We start from the raw sequence: 22,835 nt of genomic DNA, 5'->3' as shown, positions 1-22,835 counted from the left end.
TGTTATTTATATAGAGCCTGTCTAGAATGACATGATTATCATTTTACTGATCTATGTATCATTTTATGATGACATAGCTTGAGAGATGGATATTTTATGAGTTAAATCTAGTATGCTCTCAATCGCTCTCTAGTGTTTTTTTTTTTTTTTTATTTTAATTCGTAGCTAAGTTTTAGTCATGGATCAAGGTACGTTGGTGTAGTGTAATATCAAATTATAAGTGTAATACTTCCCACAGTCTTACCATCTTGAAGGAGTAAAAATATACACCATTTATATAAGAAATTGAGAATACATATAATGATGTAAAAAAAAAAACAAAAAACATTGTCCCTTGGAAGACATGTAAAGATATGTTATTTTCTAGACAAAGATTCCATCTTTACAACCTTCTTTGCTTGCCATGACTCATTATTTCACTTTCACCTTATTAAATAGTCTTTCATCCACTCACATTTCCCTTTGTTTTATTATACAAAATTTTATCCAATCATTTACTTATGTATTTTTATTTATTTTAACTCAATTTTGTTATATTTTATATACATATTAGCATATACAATATGCAATGACTAACCAATGGATCATAGATCAACTGGTACGGTCACCATGTGATTATATGAGCTCATAAGATGAAGATTGAGGTTACAGGAAATCTTGTCAAAGACAAGATTTGAAATATATCTTGTATGCTTTATGTCTGTGAATAGTGTTGAAACCGGACATGAGTTTTATGTGTTATGTGCTCTGGTATGTGTTTCATGTGTGAAAATGGCATTAAACCGGACATGAGTTCTATGCGGCATGCGCTCTGAATATCAATATAATACATGATACCAGATTTCCATTCATTTACTCTTTTTTTTAATATGCAATGACTGATAATTGGATGCATCGCTCGATGATAAGCAAAAACAAACATAATTGATACACATATAATACTTTTGTTATTAAAGGATAGAATAATCCAACTTCGTTTGTTTTAAGCGTAAAGTTTTATATTAAAAGATTTTATTCTATTTCTTTAACTACATGGTACTTTACAAAGCCAAATTTGAAATTGTTTTTACTTAGAGTTAAATTGAAACAAAAGTTAAAATTCTTGTTTTGTACAGGACACGTATCCGATAATTATTGATTGGTTTTCCCAAAGACGATTATTACAGCTGATTAATATAATAATCATAACATTTATTAAGATAAGTTTTGTTTGTTTTTATGTATTTGTAGTTTGTAAAAATGAGTTTGGCGATATGGTCAAGAAAGATTCATCGAGGTTGTCGTTTTTGACTTAGAATACGTGGCAAATCGATCTTCAGATTTAGCCGTTTCTTAATTAACTCTTTCCCTTTTCTTTTGAGTAATATTTTCTCTGTTTTTAAATAATACGAGACTAAGTACGCGGTGAGATGGTGAGGGTGATAGTTATGTCATAAAGTGTGATATGTTATAAAGTGCGATATGTCATAAGAGTTGATATGTCATAGAGTATGATAATCAAATGCCTTAGCCATACAGGCTTCGTGCTTGGATTTAAAAATTCGTCGAAAGTATGTATCGAATGACATCTCTAATGAAAGAACATGAAGTTTTAAGAACACTCATATAGTTTTTATAATTTGTCGATGTACGGTTTTTGAGATAAAAGATTTTGAATGAATTAGAGGAATAAATGATTTATGGAGGAAAGAGAAAAAAATAATTGGTTGAGATTTGAGGAGAGAGAAAGGGTTTTATAGTTATTTTAAGTAAATATAAAAATATATAGGAGAGACATTTTGGGTAAGTACTTGGACTATTAGGAGTGAGGGGGCAAAGGGGGCTTCCCACATGGGGGCGACTTCCGCCATGTGGCGGAGGCTCCCTTCAAAGGTTGCCCTCCTTTTTGTGGGAGTGAGACATCTTTAGAGCTGCCCCTTAAAAAAAATTTAGTTTTAAAATATTAAATATACTTTAAAAAAAAGAGAGAAAAAGAAAAAACATATAACACAACCACAACCTCTTCTTCTTCTCCCTTTCCCTCTTCTTCTTCCTTCCTCTCCATCTCTCTCCGCCACACCTCAGCCACCACTGCCGCCTGACCACATACGACAACTACAACCACCTCCTAACCAGATACGACAACCACAACCACCGCCGGTTCATATAACCCACCACCGCCACACCTCACCGCTATTCCTCGCCGGTTTCCATGAAGTTCAGGTAGGTTTTTTTCTTTCTTTTTTTTATTAATACCATTAGATATTTTATATATATATATAGATAGATATAGAAGCCTTACGGCTCTTTTTTCTTGGAAATCAAAGAGGGCGAGGGCGATCAATTTCCGTCGGCCAACATTTTTTTTGGTCTTTGCCGCCCCTCGGAGCGGTGTAGGGGGCGGCTTTGAGGCGGCAACATGCGGCGTCGGGGCATGCGTCCCCCCACTCCAAATAGTCTTAAATTCAATATTGAAAATTTAAGTTTAATGTTGAAAATGTATAGTCTTTTTGCTTTATAATATTGTATAGATATATAACTTTTTGAAAAGTCACATATCAGTATCAATTGGGTTCTTTCTTCCTTTTGTTTAAGATCATACACGATTTGTTTGTTTATAGTCTTTAAAAGCAACGTATCAATATAGCAGTTTTAATATATTAGAAAGGTATCCACACAACGAGGCAATGGCGGTGTGTTGGTGGTGCACCGCCGCCGCCACCACCATCATCAGTCGCCATTGCAACATTAGGGGATATACCTTTAATTATTTTAATTAGCACCCAAGACTCTGTGGTAGATTTAACAGATCAACTTTGGTCAATTACAGTTGATTAATTCTCATAACACGAATCTAGTAGTGTAATTTCTAAACTTCAATTTTTAAACACAATATTACTGTAGATAAAGAGTTCAAAGATAACTAAAAATAGAAGTGCTACAATGTCAAAAAAAAAAAAGAAAGAAAGAAAAGAAATTGTAGAAGACCTTTTAGCAACAGCATCCCATTGTAAAGCGACGCACAATTTTGTTTGATATCGTATTTTCACTTCATTAATTAAAGGGATATAAATGGACTAAACATTCAGTTAGTCTTTCAGGTTTAATTTCGTCATAAAGTGAACGGACATGATGAAAAAATTTCATTTGTTTAATTAGACTAATAAACATGAACATCACTCTATTTCATCTATGTTCGTGAATGTTTGGTAATTTATTTGTATACTTCATTTGCATATTTTTGCTTATTATCATCCGTTTTGTGATGAACATTTAAAACTAAATTTCGGATTTTCTATATTTTGTAATGTTTAATTTACACTGCTTTTCTAGTTATATGTTTGTTAATTTGCGTTCGTTTGTGTTCTTTCATGAACAAGAATGAATGAAAAGAAACAAAGCTAGAATGATATTGCAATGTTTCATATATGCCTTTAAGCGATAATTTTTCTATGTTCATTGATACGAGTATAACATTTATTGTTGTTTTAAAAAAAATGTTTCATATAGTTTATTTCTTCGCGTTTACCGTAGGCCAGTTTTACGCCTCACCTTTACCTATAGATCCTGGACACCCCTAATTTCACTAATTTTGAGACGAAAAATAATGCATGTAAATCATCTAAAAGAGCCAGTGCAGTGATGAGATTATAAGAATTATGCACGAGTCCTGGACCTGATGAGCCAACTACAACCCAATGAGCCCAACCTTAGCCCAATGACTTAATATTTTTATTACAGCTTACAAGAGTTCTTTTAAGCGAAAATTATTACTGTAACGGATTCTATGACGGATATTATTTATAGGAAGGTTTATATATCCATCCGTCCCATTTTCTTTTTTTATCTACAAAACTCCGGCTTTGCTTTCTTGTCCGGAATAGAACCAGCTTTAGTTCCGAGGACGGAAGCCTTTTTTTCTGGTTGGCTAGTTGGTTTTGATTTTCATCCACCGGAAGAACACCAAAGAAGCGTCTTCGCAGAGCTAGTTTCCTAGTCAAGACCCGGAGGGTTAACTATTACTGTAATCATAACCATCGGAATCGGGCTTGTGAAGGAGAGGCAATAGCAGCCCTCTCTGAAACTTAAAGATCCTACTCACGTTCACTTTAAGAGGTGGTTTAAGGAGTTTATAGGTTTGCATCAAGGTATGTTGTTTTCCCAAATGTTGATGGCTTGGAGTTACATATCCCTGAAGAGAAGGAGATGAAATAAATATAAGATTTAATATGTGTATTTAATTTAGTCTTTAGCTAGCAGGTTTCACTCTTAGTCGTATATACTCATATTTAAAGATAGTTTGAATTTTGCAATAACATTGTCCATAGTTAAAACTTTTTTTTTTGTAATGTAAGGTAGATGATTAAAATGAAATGGAGAGTGTATGCAACAGGATTCATGCACCCAATGAGGTCTAGGGATCAGATTTGGCACAAATCATGGCATAAGTCCACATTCATTGTAAGAGGGGATGACTTGCCATAAAAGAATTGCTAACTGAGATAACCTTCCCAGCTTTTCGACCCGGGAGACCGTGCTAACATAACATGACTATCGCTAATGAAAAGCACGAGATGACAGATCAACGGCATGTGACATCAAGACTAAGCCCATATCAAGAGAGAGGTTGGCATTTCAATAAATTTTGAATCAAACTTGTATCAAGAGTTTGTTTCACCTCCTTTTACAAATGCCACTTGTGTCAAGCGAATTGAGCATTTGTTGGCACTGATGGATCATGGAAGCTTGGAAACAAGCAGGCGTAAACCATTTTCAAATCATTACAGTAACAAACAATTTTGTACAAACCGTTGCAAAGATATGGAGGCATACAGATGATTCCCCTGAATGGGATCAAAACATTACAAATTGGTCTATTATCAACAAACATACGCACCAATACGGGCTACTATGTTATATTTAAGCACAAATTAACGATCATAAAGAGCACTTATAAGTTGATACATTACAATATTAAACTTGACTTTTTGTTAGATTTCATCAACTTCTAGGGTTCTTTCTTCTTCCCCAATATTCCTAAACTTGACCCTAATATAAAGAGATCCATAATTTTCAGAAAATAATACTACACTTATGATCATAACCTAAGCTAAGAACACATACCCATCTAGGTTTTTTTTTTTTTTTAACATAATCCAATTAACAAAAAGATGGTAAAAAATCAGACCTTTACGTCTCTTATGATACTGAATGTCGCCCTTTTCTTGAAGGGGTTGATGCTGCCATTTTCACATCATCACAGTTACCAGAACCAAGACTTCCTGATGAATCTGAACCACTGTTATCCCCATTCCCACCTTTGCTTGACCATATTTTTGTAAAGATTCTCTTTGTGGCGAGTAGACCTTTGACTTTATGAACTGGACCCCTGTCAGCTAGTGGACTCTTTGCATGAACACCATTGCGTTCCAGTCTCAAGGACGCTAACTCACCCCTTAAAGCCCTGAGTTCTTCAGCTGAAGCAACTGCATCCCAATCTTCTTCTGTGTTGGTTGTGGTAGACCTTGAGCTGCCATGGGAGACACTATTGAGGTCCTTGATTGCTTTAGGCAGGTCAGGTGTGCTACTGCCTGATGTAGCTGCGGCTCGGACCTGTTCAAAGAAGAGGACTTGAACTACTACACGTAACGGGAGTCTCTCATTTTGAACTGCGTGCATGCAAGCCTCAACTGAAAGCTTCTTGCAGTCCATCAGCCTGCATATCTTCTTCCTCTCGCTTTTGCTAATCCCAGGGTGTGCCTGGCACGCACAAAAAAATTTATACAAATAAGAATAGGATCAGCAAAAAGTGTTTGAACATACGGAAACTCTCCTTATTTAACACATGAATTAATAACATAAAAGAATGGGCATTTGCGTAAGAAAATTCAGACAATCGGTGAATTGGAAAAAAATAGGTCTGTCAATAAGATGATTTTATCTAACACTTAATAGGATTTTCAGTGTTCTGTTGCAGCCTCTAAACCAGATAAGCATAAGCAATACCTTGAGGTACATATCGATGGCCCGATATATCCCATCGTGGGCCGGCCTTGAAAAACCGGAAACCTTCTCGGCAAGATCAAAGAACATCGATAAAGGTAGATTCGGGTCTTTCGCAATCTCAGCAAGATATGAATCAACAAGTTTCGCTACCATCAATTTTGAGGCTTCTGATAAAATCCCACCAGTTGACCTCCTCACTTCTTGAATCTCCTTTCCCTCCCCTTCAAACTCACCATTTCGATCTTGATCACGAACCATAAACGCTTCAACTGCTTTTTGAACCATTTTCACGTCATAAATGGTTGGTTCACCTTCTTTAGCTCTAATTAAAAGATCATGAACGGAAGCCTCCTCAAGTTGTTGACCTATCTTTTTGACTAATTCTATCTTCCCCATTTCTCCCGAGTCAACCAAAATTGCCATCTTTAACAATTTTAGCAAGAAACTACAAGAAACACTACCTTTCTCGGATGGCAAAAGCCATATGATTGTGTCAACTATCGATCTAGTTTTCAGCATATCGCCATTCGCTACCACACCTTTGTTAAATCCAGGTAATCTCCTATTAGCAAAAGCTTTTAAAGCTTCTCCAATCACTTCATCGTGCACTAAACCCTTGTTTTTAATATTCACAAGAACCCGTTTGTATAAATCTAACTCAAGTTCAGCCAGGTCCTCAACCCACCAATCTGATGGCACAGTTATGCTTCTAAGACCCCCGTTTAACATGTGGTTATTGTTTTCTTCCGGAAGCTTCTTACGGTTGTAAGTATAAGACCAGTCAACCTTTGAAACATCAACCGCTACCTTTGAAGCTATCGAGTCAACGCAATGACTCACTAACTTCGACTCCTCAGACAACATCATAGCCGTTTTGGTGGTTTGGAGTACTATGATTGAATCTTTCCAGCTTCTGAAAATGCTGGAGTTTAGAAACACATCTATTTTGTAAATCAGATTTCCTTTCTCCATTGTTTCATGCATCTCGAGGTAATCGGCTGCACATCGAGCATTAACAACATTGTAAGCGTTCAAGGTTACGGTCATACCATAACAGAACTTGGCACATGTCTCGAAAGCTGTAGGACCACCAGGAATATCATGAATGTCAATTTCATCCCCGTTACCGGTCCCTTCATTTGTGCTTGCTACTAATTTTTGTAAGCGAGCACTCTTTGACAACAATGGAAACTGTAAAAACATTTATCATTTGAGAGGTTTAGTATATAAACTGTAATAGTGTAGTAAAAAAAAAAAAACAAAAAAAAAACAAGTGTAATGATTTATCATAGTATAGGAGAATGTAAGGTTGGTTTTACCTTGTGAAGATAGAACTTAGCATCTCCTACATTGATTATGATATCTGTTGCCAATTCTGAGGCCACATACCTACATAACAAACGGAAAAACGGATTTAGATTTAACAAGTGCTCCGCTTTATTATGCTTAGATTTAGGGCATCAAACTCATCATAAACAATACTCTACAGATTATTCAAGCAAGAAATCAAGTTATAGCATCTACCGATAAGCATTGTAAAAGCAAAACGAGCTACATTAGATTATTATCAGAATCGTCTAATGACAGTAACCAAATACTACCAATCAAGCTTCATTTAAATGTTCACAAGTAAATAATAAACATTGAACACTATGAAACAAGATGCATTTAAAATGGCTACTCACCAAACATTGTTGTCATCAGTCTGAAACGAATCAGGTTTCGATCCAAGTTTCATGAACTTCATCTTGCCCAAACTTCCAAAATTCAATCTACCTCCTTATAAAAAAAAACTAATTATCTAGCTTTCAGCTCAAAGCAAGTGAAAATCATCCACATCCCGAAATCTCAACACCATAGAACCCTATAAATTGCAAAAATAAAAATAAAAAAATAATTAATTAACTAAAGTTGAGATTTTTTTTCAATATTTTTAGATGAAATCTTGTGGCCTATTTCCAAGATTACACATTTGATAAAAATAATTTATGGGCATTTGAAAATAAGCAAGAAAATATAAGATCTGAGTGAAGAGTGTGTATATATATATCATGTGCATATATATATATATATATATTTCTTATAAAGAATCTTTAGTGAGAGAGAAAATATGCATATATTGATGACTTGAAGATGAAGGGGATAAAGAAAGTGTGTCCTGGTTTAGGGGCATAACCCATGGGCTCCGGGCTGACCCGGATAACCCAGGAGACAAACACAACAGTAACACACACTCTTCACACTAAACTATACTCTTTCTCAAGTAAAAGAAAAATATAATTTAATTAATTAAACAAAACACCACCCCCCACAAGCACAAATCTGACTCAACCCACTTACTTTCTTTCATACTTTTGTATCTTAAAACTAACACTCTGTTTTCTCTTGTCTATATTTTCTTTATGAAATCTTGAAATTAGTTTTTAAAAAATAATAAAAAAGATTCAATTTTTTTAAGGCTAAAAATAGTTAAATAACAAAAAAAGGTTCAATTTTTAAGAGGTTAAAAGTGTAAAGAAGTGAAATTTATGAAATTGGTAATTGTAGATTGAGAAAACAGCATCTTGGAATCAGTTGAAATAAGGCATGGAAACAGCAGACAATAAGCATCTACTACTCTGTTTTTGTACAAGTGAAAGTATTATAATAATGGTCAAAAATAAAATTAAGTAGATCACAAAATCAGTTAATTAACAAACTTAATGGAGATCCCATATGTAATGATGCCTTAGTAAGCAGAATTAAAAAATAGTCACTTGATTTTATTTTTCTAAAGAATCAAGAGACAAGAACCCAAAAGCCACTCTCCTTGAATCCACTTCAAAACCCCATTTTATTAAAAACTATTTTTGCTTAGCAAACTTTAACTCAGAATGGTGTACCAAAACAGCATTTTTATATTTTATATAGATACAAGAATTTACACATACAACATTGCTTATATATAAAAGCACTATACCAACCTGCTTATTTAGACAGTGTTTATTCCTTATAAAAAAAAAAAAAAACAAGGAGATAAGCGGCTAAATAAGCAATTCCAAACAATCTTTAAACAATTGGTGTGTCAAAATATAGAGCACACACTCAAAAATGAACATTTTTTTTTTTCATGTTACAAACAAAAATGGAAATATGAAGTTAGAAATAACAAAGCATGCAAAAAAGAGGAAAAACATGAGTATCCCCACCACCACCACTTAAAACAGACAGAAAAACACACATAAGAAGAAGACAAGCTGTTTTCCATATTCTGTGTCCTCTCAAAAGCAGTAACCATTTTACACTAAAATCCAACTTCAGTGCTTACACAGTTTTGTAAAGAATCCCACACAGCCACTACTACTGCTGCTGCTCCTATCTTTCTTCAGAATCTTGACCTTTTTTTTTCTTTAATCTTGAAAGTCTAATAATATGGGGTTGGTTTTTTTTTTTTTTTTTATGAAAGAGAAGAAAATAAAAAGATTAAATAATTCTGTCAAAGGTAAAATTGTTTTGGGTAGTTGGGTGAAAGATAGTAAAAAAATATTTTGAGTTTTAATGTTTTTGCTGCAGAGATTGAGATGTAAAGAAAAGGGTTTGTAGGAGTAGTGATTAAAATGAAGACTCCCAGCCGGCCAGCCAATCTGCTATGATATGCACGCCAATGCTGACAATCTGCTTTTATGTTCCCCCTCTTTTAATGTGGACTACTACTACTTGTACTCACTCTCCTTTTGGTCTTAAATGTGGAATGTGTGTATATATGAAACTGTAATTTTAATTTACACCACTTACTTTTACTAAATTTACTTTTGTGAATTGTAAATTACTCGGGGAGTGTTTGGTATGAGTGAATCAAAGAGAATGGAAATATAATAGAGAATGAATATAGTGGGAAAGAGAATGAGTATCTGGAAAGAAAATCGATTCCGTCGTTTGGTACAAACAGAGAATGAATATATAAAAAATACTAAATTTTAAATAATAATCAAATTTAATACATATAACATCACTAAAACGAAAAAAAAATTTAAAATTTCCATTCCCATCAATTCTGTACATTTCATAGAGAATTGAGGGAATGAAATCGATTCCCTATTCTCGATTATCTTTCCCATTCTCCATTACAATCAAACATGAGAAGTGTTTCTCATTCCATTTCCACCATTTCTATTCCATTGTACCAAACACTCCCCAAGGCTTAGCTTGGATGAAGTTATCTTGAAAATCAAGTGAGACATTTTTGTAATTTTTCAATCATATATATGATATATGTATGCATTTATGAACTTTGCAGACAACTGCATATTCGATTTTTTCTTATTATAAATTTTTTTTTGTGAATGAGTTCATGAGCAAGTGTCTCACGAGGCCAACCGGAAAACAAGTATACTCATCAAATAAATTAGGGTGATTCATAAAATTCGGTGAATGATGAGACATCCTTTATTAATTGCGTATATAGTGGTAGCCCTTCCAAAAATAGTTTTTGAGTAGGCTAGGAAAGAAAGAAGAAATGATAAAGCAAAATGGGTTGCTTGCCCAAATATCTGATCTGATCATGGGGATAGCACAAATGCTTAAGACATTGGTTTGTTAAATCGACACACAAGAAGATTGATTGCATCATGCATGGGTTCGAATCACATTTCTTCCGGTCTTTTCCTACCGAATACTTTCCTACTCAAGATAGGTACTAGAAAGGAATCATACGAAGACTATGTTCCTTTTTTAGATTTAGCATGAAAGACTCCTACACTAAAGGTTTTCATTTTATTTCTAAAGTGTGTAATGAGATATATTTATATTAAGGTAGTCAGTCTTTACTTACTTGATCTAAGCAATGCCCAACGAGTCTCATACCTTTCTTGGTTGAACCAAGCCAACTGACGATTTTTGACAAGTCGTTTATAATTTTCAGAGCAAGAAAAAACTTTTATCGACGAAACTTCGACTTCATCTTCAATATATCTTTTAGATTCAAAGCTAATTCTACTCAACTTACTTTAATGTCTTTTTCATCAACTTCTTTATTCAACTTTAGTTAAGTGTCAAGTGATCAAAGTATTGGTGAAGCTTACTTTCCATGACAACCTGTATTAAAATAACCATACACGTTATTTATTTAGTTTAAATTTAAAGTGAAACTCAAACCAGGTGAATTTTTTCAAAGTTAAATATCTTACCAATAGGTTACCAACCTCATTGACTATTTCTAAATAAATATTTAATTCTCCTAAACATCGTTACTTTTCGATTTTCAATCATTTAGACTGAATTTGGTTTCAAAACTGGCACGTTAACTTTCTTTCACGTTGACCTTGCACGTTGAATACATTATCTCAAATGGTTTACATCAGGACCCAATTGTATAACTTAAAGTCATTAATTAGAATTTTAACTTAATTATCTCAAATGATTTACATCGAAACCCAATTGTATAACTTCAAGTCATTAATTAGAATTTTAACTTAATTTGTTCATTATATTGTTTATCTTTACTTCTATATCAAGCAAAACAACCCCCCTCCCATATAATGAACCTTTATATCTAAAATACTCATCACCATTCAACATATATAATATCTAAGATACTATAATACCTTTAATAAAATATTTATTATATTTATATATTGACTTTTAAAAAGCTAAACTATCATCTTTTACGTTAATTATAACCTATATTACTACTTATCACTGTCGTCGTCACCACTAGTCGTTGCCACCGTCTTTACCATTATTGTCACTGTAATGCGTGTCTATGTGGGCATCCATCTAGTTTTGTAAAAATTGAATGTTATTATTGTTTATTAATTGAATATAACAAGTACAAATATAAATTAAATGATATTCTTTATGAGTGAACTTGGCTGAACTAGCCTATTTAACCAATTCAACTAGTTCAGTTGTTCTCGATTATCAAATTGAATGAACTTTTGAAAGAATATATATATATATATATATATATATAGGGAAAAGTGGGTATGAGACTGTTATGCACCCAACTTGGGTGAAAAATCCCTCACATACTAATATTTTAAATAAATACATGACCCCCCATGATTTTTACCTTTTAAAAAAAGGTATGTGAGGGGTTTTTCACCCAACTTAGGTGCCTAATAGCCTTATATTCCTTTCCCCCATATATATATATATAATATATATACATACAAAAAAAAACCCGGAATCAGAACATTGCTTGGCGAGGTAAATTACATGTACATTGCATTTCCAAGGTGATAAGAGTGGTGTAGAGAAATGTTCTTCCTGAATCCTGCATCTCTTTTAATCTTCGGGAGTCTGCATCCATGTCACATGGAGTAAATGTAAAATGTACCTTTGGCTGGCTTGTTGTATAATCCAACTCTTTTTGATGTTTGCATCATTATTTATTATAAAAAAATAACTCCTAATGGCGTCTTCCACGGATTTTGGGTCTCAATACCGTTTTACCCTTACCAATGGTAGAGAGGTTGATATGTAGACAGTCTTACCCCTACCAATGGTAGAGAGGCTGCTTTCAGGTCTACCATAGGTAGAAAAGGACCCCCAGCCTTGCTGGACATGATGATCGAACCCATGACCCCTGTTTTTAGAGGCATGAGCTCCAACCACTGATCCAACCCAGTTGGTTTTTTATCATTATTTATTATGTAGTCATAAATTATACGAATAGAACGGTAAACAATTAAAAATCGGACCTTTATTTGTAACTTGTAGGTGTAGACAATCATCAAGAAGTGGGAAAAGCTCTCAATCTCTCATGTTGTCGAAAATCTTTTTCAGTTTCTTTTGAAGTTATTGTATACAAATTAAATCAAATGGTCATTTGTTAACTTTATAAATTAAAAAAATAAAAATAGATAGCTTTTATATGTTGTTTAATTATCCTTGAAAACAACTATGTATATAAAATTCATACAAGTTTACCCCCAAAAAAAGAATCATTACAACTAATAAGAAGAATTTATAACCGCTCATTAGTAGCTAGTTCACAACATATCATATAGTTGTTTTTTTTTCGAACGAATTATATAAGAAATATGGACCTCTAGACTATAGTTTGTTTTTGAAGTAATACATACAAATATACCTTTCGGAAAGATATGCAGTTAAATATTAGTGAAGTTTGGTATCATTGGGACTTTTGATTCAACTTTTTGTTAAAGGTGTGATATGTATTGGATATTGAAATATGATGGTCAATGGATTGTTGTCATCTCATTTCAACTGTGCCGAACATGTATATTTAGGGCCTGTTTGGTAATTTTGGATTTTTACAATTTAATATTTTTTTAATAAAAACTTTTATTAATAAGTTTTATCAAAACACAGAACAACATAAAGTGTTTGAATTAGCTTATTGCTTTTTTAGGCTTTTAACAAAAATCAATGTTAAAATTCTATAGTCATTCTTAATAACCTACATTTAAGTGGATTTTAAAAATGAGCCTTTTTACATCTTAAAAGTAAACTTGTTTGAATAACTAATATAACTAGTATGTTTTTTTTTCTTTTTTAAAATTTTTTATTTTATCTATACGGGAGAAAGTAAGTCGAAATCTATCAATAATATATCATATGGACAGTTTATACTTAATGCTTTTGGCCAACTAATGTAATCTTAGAAAATCAGTATATTCCGTAAGGTTAAGATTGTAATCAGAGAGTACGTGTATATATACGAGCATAATACCCGTGCATTGCGGCGAAATTTTGTTTTAAGAATGAGATAAATTCGGAGGTAGTTTAGTCCAACTGTAGAGGTAGGTATAGAAAGATGTATTAAGGTAAGAGACATTTTAGACTTATCAGGTTCTTAATGACTTAAAGCTAATTTGCTTTATAAGGGAGTATAAATATGTATAATGAGTGACGGGACTAAAGGTCTAAAGCTAGAATATAACCACAAAACAATAAAATCGACTTTTACATTTGACTATAGAAATACCAAATTAGGCTTTATTTTCCTATAACTTTGCATTAAGCCAAAAGGTAAATAAAGAACACGTACGAAGAGATTGGTGACTTGGTGTTTGTGTAAAAAAAGAACGGTAATATCATTAATGGTACAAACCAAACCACATGGCTAATATTGGCTACCATATGCCATATGCCATATGCCATATGCATGCCATATAAATTATACAGGAATGATCATATTTCCATGTAACAAGCACTCGCCCCTTTTCAAAAGTTAGGATTTCGCCACCAAGGTTTTATTCCCTAATAATAACTCCATCACCCACATAAAAAGAGGTAGGCGATAATGACATTTCCTTGTTTATGCAATTCCTTTATTTGGACGCAAGGGAGAACAAACATTTGCTCATTTGGTAACAACTTTATTACGTGTTTATTTTTAAAACATATAGCACGGTTACCTCGGATAACCTTTGAGAAATAAACATTGGATATCAACGTTAAATGCCCCACCCCATCAAAAAAGAAATAAAAAATCACGCAAACTGATCGTTGTCGGGTAGAGTTCCATGAACTTTTGTTACCAGTTACATGCTCGCGCGATGCTGAGGTGTGCTCGTGGCGGTAGTGGTGGCTGCCGCGGCGGAGGTGGTTATTAATGTAAAAGTAATTGATATAAAATTATGTAGTTTAGTTAATTTAGAGGTTGATAGATGTATATTGTAAATAATTTCATTAAGGGTATTACATGTATATTAGATGAAGATATTCAAATTAGTTAACGAAGGACAGGGTAATTTGGGTAGATTAAGTTCTTTTTTGAGAAAATGGAAAGGATCAAATTCTTTATAAGGTAGTTAAGATAAAATAACGAAGACACATTCTTAAACTTGACATCTTTAACTATATTTGTTAGAAACCGTCTATACAAGATTACATTTCCATGACAATGTATATAGCCTTAAAACACATAAGAGGGGAGGGAGTGGAAGCGGGGAAGATATTGCGGGGTCGCGGGCCCGACCGCCGCCGGTGTTTAACCGCAGGAGAAAGAAAAGGAAATTGGGGGAAGGAAGCCGTTGCGGGGAAGAAGAAGAAAGAGGAGAGGGGGAGGAAAGAGAAGGTGGCTGATTGGTTGGTCAAACTCGTGGGACCCCCCACTAACGGGTCTCACGACCGTTGTATTAAAAAAAAATTTTTTAATAACCTTTATCTTTTTCACTATATATATACAATTTTTTTTAACACAAAACACAGAACATTCTACAATTTCTCTTCTTCTTCTTCTTATTTCTTCACCACTTTTATAAAAAATGGATCCAAATAAAACTAGAAAAAGGCCCTTTCCTAAGAACAATCGAAATCGTTTGTTTAATTACCCTCAACCTCTCCCAAATCAACCTATTCAAAATCAACCCCTTCCAAACCTACACTTGTCTCAACCTATTCTTAATCAATAATATTCTCAACCTCCCTCAAATCAACCATACTCTCAACCTATACAAAATCAACAATACTCTCAACCTATTCAAAATCAACAATACTCTCAACCTATTCCCTCAAAGGAATTTGAAGTTTTTTACCGACTCTCATGCTCACATCACCGATCCATATCAACTCGAACTCATTCTTCAAGAGAAACGTGAAATCGCCGAAAAGTACGGATGGAAATGTAACTTTTAGTTGTTTTTTTTTTTCGGTAACTTTTAGTTTTTTTTTTTCGGTAACTTTTTTTTTTTGGTTTTTTTGATTTAATTTGTAGGAAATTTGTGTTTTTCTATTTTAATGTTATTTGTTTTACCTTTTAATGAAAGTTTAATGTTGTTATTTTATATAGTTTTTAAATTTATATAGTATTAAAAGTAAATGAAAAAGGAATTAAATAATATTAAAAATAAATGAAAAAGAAATGATGAGGTGGAGATGGGGGAAAGTGTCGCCAGTGATTTGGGGAAGATGAGGGAAGAATAGAGTAAAATGAGGTGGCAAAATTTTAATGGTTAGTAGTAGAGAAAGAATGGTAACCACTCCCTTCCCCTAAGTTAACAACTGAAAGTCATTATGATCACACAGTCTGATATACAAAATAATTCTGTGTGAACCAGACCCAAACCAATTGGTCCCAAAAGTGGAACAAAATTAAATGGCATGAAAAAACTTTGGGGTAGTTTAGGCCCATAAATGAGAGGATTTAAGAGACCCCTCCCCAAGCCAATGAGACAAAAGCTTATACAACAGGCCAACAGCAATAAACTAAATGTAATACACCTTTTATTACAACCCACCACCATATATAGGACTTACACTATGTCCTTCCTTATCCACGGATCATGATTCTATAAGTAGTAACTTGTCTTTTTTATGTATATGCAAACAGAAACATTGTAGACAATCTACCGATCGAACTACTTCTTTTCGAGGGTAAATATTGACACGCATTTGTCTACAATTCTAATTTGTTAACTCATCTTATACCGGGAAGTTAATGGCATTTTGGTATTTTATGAATTTGGCAAATACAAGTTTTAAATACATAGTATAACATTATTTTTTTTAAAACGACATGTTAGTTGGTTAGTGACTCAAACACTAGCAGTGACTTTCAAGCGGGCTGTATGCTAGAGGTTGGAACACAAAGGCACCCCTGGAGACCAAGGGTGCAAAAACACGGTCCGCACGCATCTGAAGAGGCAAATGCCCGAGACCATAAAGAATTGAGATTGAATCTCTGATCTCCAAGCATCCCCTTCCCAAGATTCCTCAAAGAGGACCCAGGTGACCACTTGATCTAAAACCAAGTAGTTAATACATATAACAATTTGTAAAAGCTTCATGTTTTGTTCTACTGAGCATTTGGAAGTTGTAGGTTGTAACCCAAATGAAAGGCGTTTAACCTTTGGATGGTCGTGGACTTCGCGGTTTTAAATTAACAGACTTTTCATAACGTTTTAAAATCTAAGCTGGTAGTTTTAGGATGTTGTAAGTTTTAACACCGGTGTAAATTTGTGGTTTAATTATGGTCTCATAAAATAACCTGTATGTATATAAATGGCTCAAGATAATTTAAATATTACTTTATATAAGTACGTAAGAAGTCAACATATCGTATTGTACGTCAATAATTTTATGTATAGATGAATAATCAGTATACCAAATATTTTTTCAAAGTGGGTCGGAATTTGGAAATCTAATGTTCTAATTTCTATTTGGCGCCTCGAAGAGAACCACCCCATACCGTATATGCCATCCCTCGACCTGCTCCAAAAAATTTAAGGACTTGGTTTTTCTTGCCATTTCTAGCCATAGGCAGATGAAGTGGGTGCATGTGCAAAGTGTGCACAAGTTGCTAGGGCACATTTTCTAATCCTAAAATTGCCTTAGGCCCGTTTAATATTAAAATTGTTTCTAATTTTTAGTTTCAACTCTAATTGTAATCCATCATCTCACATATTCACATTGTCAATATCTGTCGTACACTCTGAAGTCTCAAACCTGTTGGCTGTTTCTAATAATAAATCGAGTTATTTCAAATTCTTCGCTTTTTTTTTTTTTTTCAGTGCCATATAAGTAGATGTTAATGTTAATTACTAAAACTAAGTGACAGCATGGAAGAGATCATTGTAGTTTTATACCCTTCATGAGCATCATCTTTCACATTTCAGTAAATGCATATTATAAACTTTCTATATGTTATTATTAGCATTAACATTTAATTTCACATTAGATATCCAGTTCGGTTTTTCATATTTAGCTAGGCATTTACATTTTACCGTATATATCAAGTTATTCAATCACTATAAACACTAGAAAAGTTGATTACATTTTGAATTATGTAAGACTACTTATACAATTGTATTTTTAGATGGTATATATTCAAGATATTTGATTAGTATCTGTGTTCTACTTAATCTGAAAAATAATGTTGAGGTCTAGCTATTCTGTAAACAAAATCCATAAGATGCCCTGACCCGGCCATTACTGATAGTAGAACTAGATATATACAATATCAATTTCCTCTAGTATATATATAAACTCAATTACTCGTACTTAATATGATTGATGACATTAAAATAAGTCATTAAAGATCTTATGAGACATAATGGCTAATTGGTAAAGGGCAAGAGGTAGGTGACTAGGAAAACCAGTTAGAAGCATATAGAGAATCAACATTTCCTGACAATCGATCTGATATATATTACGGAGTATAAGCTAACTACAGTAATTCACAAGACTATATATGTTAGATGACTTTAGACAAAGATGAATCAAAACAATATCCTTGATTTTTTAAACCAAATTGATATATATTAATCGAAATAGAAATTACTTCTACCACTTCTTCCACTTCTTCCACTTCCTTGGATTCTAATTTAAGATTCCACAACCTTTTCTTTCTTCTCCTTTCCCCCCCTTTCCATTTTTAGAATTACTAGACATATACATCAAACAATATATATGACATATATACTTCATTCGGTAAACATTAAGTGTCACAAATAATGATGAAATTTGGTCAATCCTTGAATTATTTTCTAGATCTAGACTAAGAGTTTTTGGTTTTGATTAAACCTGTAATCACAATGGGTTAATGGTTTTAATACCCAAAATTCAAATCTTAACATCAATACCAAACAATTATGACAGAAATGAAATTCATTCCTAGCTACGTACGTAACCCCGGCCATTAACCCCCATCATATTCTGATTTGTGTTTAAACCTCGATACATTGATCATATTATCTATCACATAGATCAGACAACTAGGTAGATTAAACTAAATTTAGAGTTATAATTAAACTAATTTGTTCGACGAATATTCTTACAATCAATATCTGCGAATAATATCCGTCAATGCATATTAAAATATCAATCATTATACAATGTTTATATCAACTTACATATATTAAATCACTTAAACAGATTGATCATGTCATCATGCTCTAACTTCTAATGTTTCAAGCTTTGGGGACATTAATACATATATGAAAAATTCTAGTTCATGAACATTAATATAATGGAGACTATATCGATCTATGCATCTTAAAAAGACATCAACTCTTGAAAGCTTGTCCGGATCGTCTAAACAATTGCAGTAAAGAAATGTATGTAACGTTGTTCATGATATATATGAGATTTGATTGGAAAATTGTCCAAAATCAAAGATGGTATATGTATAGTACATTAGTACTACGCACTTTGTATAATGTATAGTAGTACTACATTAATTAATAGAAATGAATATCAAACGCACAAAACCGCATGAGCAAAAGTCAAAATTGTCCAAAATTAGAAATCCAAAGATCCAAATAGGTTAACTTAATTAGGGGATATAATAATAGTAATAATGAATATAAAACTCTTGAACCCAAATGAGAAACGAGATACGTGCACACCAAACTAGAAAAAAAATTAAAATAACTTTGATCCGATGTGGATATTCGTAAATTCCTCAACCTACATCAGGAGATGACTATGATTATGATTATATTTTATTATGATACTAGTTAATTAAACATAAATCGGTTCTGACCCAGACATTTTTCGTTCAGATCAATATTAGAAGAAAAAAGTTGAAAAGTTCAAAAATTTTTAAAAAGAATCTTTAAAAAGTTTAATGTTAATGTTGATGACTATTCATTTATCATTGTATATATGTTTTAAAAATTATTTATATGAGGATAGAAAAATGGATGAAGTTTAAGATAGCTAAAGGAAGTAAACATGTTTAAGGTAAAAAAAAAATAAGAAAATAAAAATACAAAAATTATGATGTCATATCTATTTAAATATTGTGCTAGCAAAAGATGAGGGATTGTCATTTCATTTTTTTTTTTTAAAAATAGTTTTTAAAAACAATTTTATTTTATTAATATAAGAGATATATATGATAATATTAATCTTGAAAATTAGAATACTACTAATACCTAGTTAGTAATTATAATAGTAATAATATTACAATGCATTGGTCAGCGATCGTGCGATTTATGGTTTTAAAAATGAGCCCACGATTGGTCCATTGTCAATCCATGCTTTTTACGCCAAGAATCGGAAAAGAAAAAAACAAAACGTAACATCAAATATGATTAACGCACAAAAGAAATGGAGCGTATTCAGCTCGATCAACATGACACGATAATGATATTTATTTTGATTATTCTAGTTCCGTTCTTTTTTACATTACAATTTGTACATTTAACTTTCAAGTTTTATCAAATGAAAATACTTTTAAAAATAGTGATGATTCATATCTCATTAATTTTAAGTTGTATACCATCAAACATGATTTAAAATGTTATCCAGTAAAAATAATTAAAACATATTAAATTGTATACGACTAAAATTTGACAGATTATTCTAAAAATTATGTGACAATTCTATATATATGGAATAATTTTTATGGGATTGAAGTATATTTAAGTAAATTATTAAAAATTTTCCAAACATTCAGCCAGAATATGACATTAAGAAAATCTCACTGTATAACGGTGAAGTGTTGCACGTACCCTAGACACCAAGATGTTGACCATGGACCGTTACAAGTATTCAAAGAGAAAAATCACAGGGCCCGTCACCCCTCAGGATCGAACTCAACAATTTAGTCAAAACCGGGAGTGTCCCTGACCAGCTGGGCTCACTATCATTGGCAAATCAATCAATATCTCTTATATAAATAAAAGAGAATTATAATGACATCATTATCATCAAAATAAAAACCTACTTGTCATTATTATACATTTTTTTATTAATTAATAATTTTTATTTAATTTATTTATGACATCATGTATAATTAAACTTTGTTTTTCTATTCTTCAATTTAAAAGTATTTTTAGTTTTAAAGATTTTAAATGCTACTAATTATTCAGATATTCCTCTTTTTTATACTTGATTACATGATATAACAAACATTTTTTGTTATATCAATATAATTTATTTTTTTGCCCGCGTAATATGCGGGTTATTAAGCTAGTATTATATTATAATTGGATTGTTATTAAATTTAAAATTATAATATAATTATAGATTGGTGAACAGTAGACTTATTTGTAATTGGTTGTCAACTATTAATTAATATTAATTAGTTAAAGGTTTGTCTATTGAAGTATTATTTTTTGAAAATTACTTTCCATGAAAACCGAAGATGAGACTGTCGATGAAAAATTATGTACGTACAATACTATGCTTTGGAATTGGGATATATAGTAACATTTTTTAAAAAAATTTATGCATTACTCACGAATATCGAAAAACTTAGCTTAAGTTATCTTAATTCGCTGTACAATTATGTATGTACAATACTATGCTTGGATATTGGCCGTTGGTTGACTTGTTGTGTATAGATTTTGACGAATATTTGTAGTGCTATGCATGAGTTTGTAGATCAGATTCGGATGCTTACGTTTTTAACTTCGTCTAGTTAATTTGTTGTTTGGAGATGTCATGGGTGTTTCTTAGTTGAAGACAAACAGTGTATAGTAGTATAAGATTTGATAATTAATTCTAGGTTGTGATTATTAAAAGGATAAGAGATCTAAGAACTGAGATTTAGTTGGTGGCTTGGCGCTATATGCGAGCTAGTTTAATAACTGATCAATAATTGATTAATTAATTAATTAGCATGTATATCATATACTTCCTAATGTTAAAAAATAAAAAAATCATATACTTCCTGTCTCACTTTTTGAAATAATTACAGCCAAATTTATATACAAAAATAAAAACTTTAAAAGTCAAACTAAGACTGAACGGAAAGTTACACATTCATTCTTAGAGTCAAAGAAGCATATCATCTTAGTAGTTTGCAACTGGTCAATATATCATCATCATCCAGTTTCCCGATAGGTGTACTGAATTAGATATTTGATCAATGATCAATACTTGAACAATTTTTCCTGGTATCAATTTCCAAATTCAGTAGGAAACCATAATGTTATAATGTCGTATATGTTCTGCGGTAGATCGTTTCCCGGTTTTGAGGTTTCAGTGAAAAATTTTCATTTCCTTTTGTGTGCATATAAAAAATATGTGTAGGTAGAATATATATATATATAGAGGGCAGTTAGTTATTATGAGAACTAATAAAAGGTCGAGAACTGTGAGAACTAATCTAATCCATTAGATCATGTAAATCAATGGTTAATAATACTTAATGGCATTTTTGTAAATATGTGTAACAGGAATTGCGATAAAACACACTGGAAGGGTAAGAGTGGAAATAAAAAAATCCTGAAATCAAATAAAACAAAATTAAAATTAAAAAACTCATTTGTGTCTATCATCAGAGGACAAGACTCCCGGAAAACTCTCACCCTATACAACTTTTCGATGAAGATTCAATTCAATCCAAAAAATAACACAAAATCAGCGAATGAAGCTAAAAATCTGTGGTGTACGTGTGTTCTACTAAGAATTCGAGATCAACTGATAACATAAATAGCAGGATTTGCATACCGTCTAATGATGAAGAAAAAAGGGTATTTTTTAGCCTTAATTTTTTGCATACCCTAACTTTTTTTCATGTTCTTTTCTTTTTATACTATGGAATAATTGTGTTTGTGGTTTATATATGTTCGATTAATATTAGGTTTTTTAAACAGTTAGAAGGAGTAATACAGTAAGGATGGCGACATCGTTTAGCAAATATACTAATAAGAAGGAAACGACTCTTGATTTAACCGATGATTTCGATAAAAGTACATCCAGTATTTGTAAGAAGTTTTTTGATTTTTTTTTTTGTTAATTAGGTCACATGTTTCTGGACAGTGTCAACATATGTTTTATGGTTACTTTTTTTTTGGGAGAGAAACATACCTTTTTTTTAATTTTGTTGTGTTGTTTATAATAAAATGGGTACACGTGCGTAGTAAGATGCATTGTGTTCTGTAATGTGGTTCATGTTTGATGTAAAAGTTGTTAGACTTTGTATGATAAGGAATAAAAGGTCGATGTAT

General features: G+C 32.3%; 1 protein-coding gene across 1 annotated transcript; it reads right to left on the bottom strand.

Annotated features, from left to right (window-relative positions):
- Positions 1 to 4,856: 4,856 nt before the first annotated feature.
- Positions 4,857 to 9,617, bottom strand: LOC122595701 (BTB/POZ domain-containing protein NPY2-like). Its single transcript, XM_043768126.1, has 5 exons — positions 9,293 to 9,617; positions 7,671 to 7,849; positions 7,305 to 7,374; positions 5,986 to 7,176; positions 4,857 to 5,739 (listed from the first exon to the last, which is right to left on the bottom strand). Exons 2-5 carry the CDS (start codon positions 7,730 to 7,732, stop codon positions 5,179 to 5,181), a joined length of 1,884 nt encoding a protein of 627 aa, XP_043624061.1. The 5' UTR covers positions 7,733 to 7,849; positions 9,293 to 9,617; the 3' UTR covers positions 4,857 to 5,178.
- Between the last annotated feature and the right edge of the window lie 13,218 nt (positions 9,618 to 22,835).

Source organism: Erigeron canadensis, chromosome 4, assembly GCF_010389155.1.
Source record: "Erigeron canadensis isolate Cc75 chromosome 4, C_canadensis_v1, whole genome shotgun sequence".
Lineage (NCBI taxonomy): Eukaryota > Viridiplantae > Streptophyta > Magnoliopsida > Asterales > Asteraceae > Erigeron > Erigeron canadensis.
Note: the sequence above shows the minus strand (reverse complement) of the source record. Positions and strands in the feature narration are given on the sequence as shown.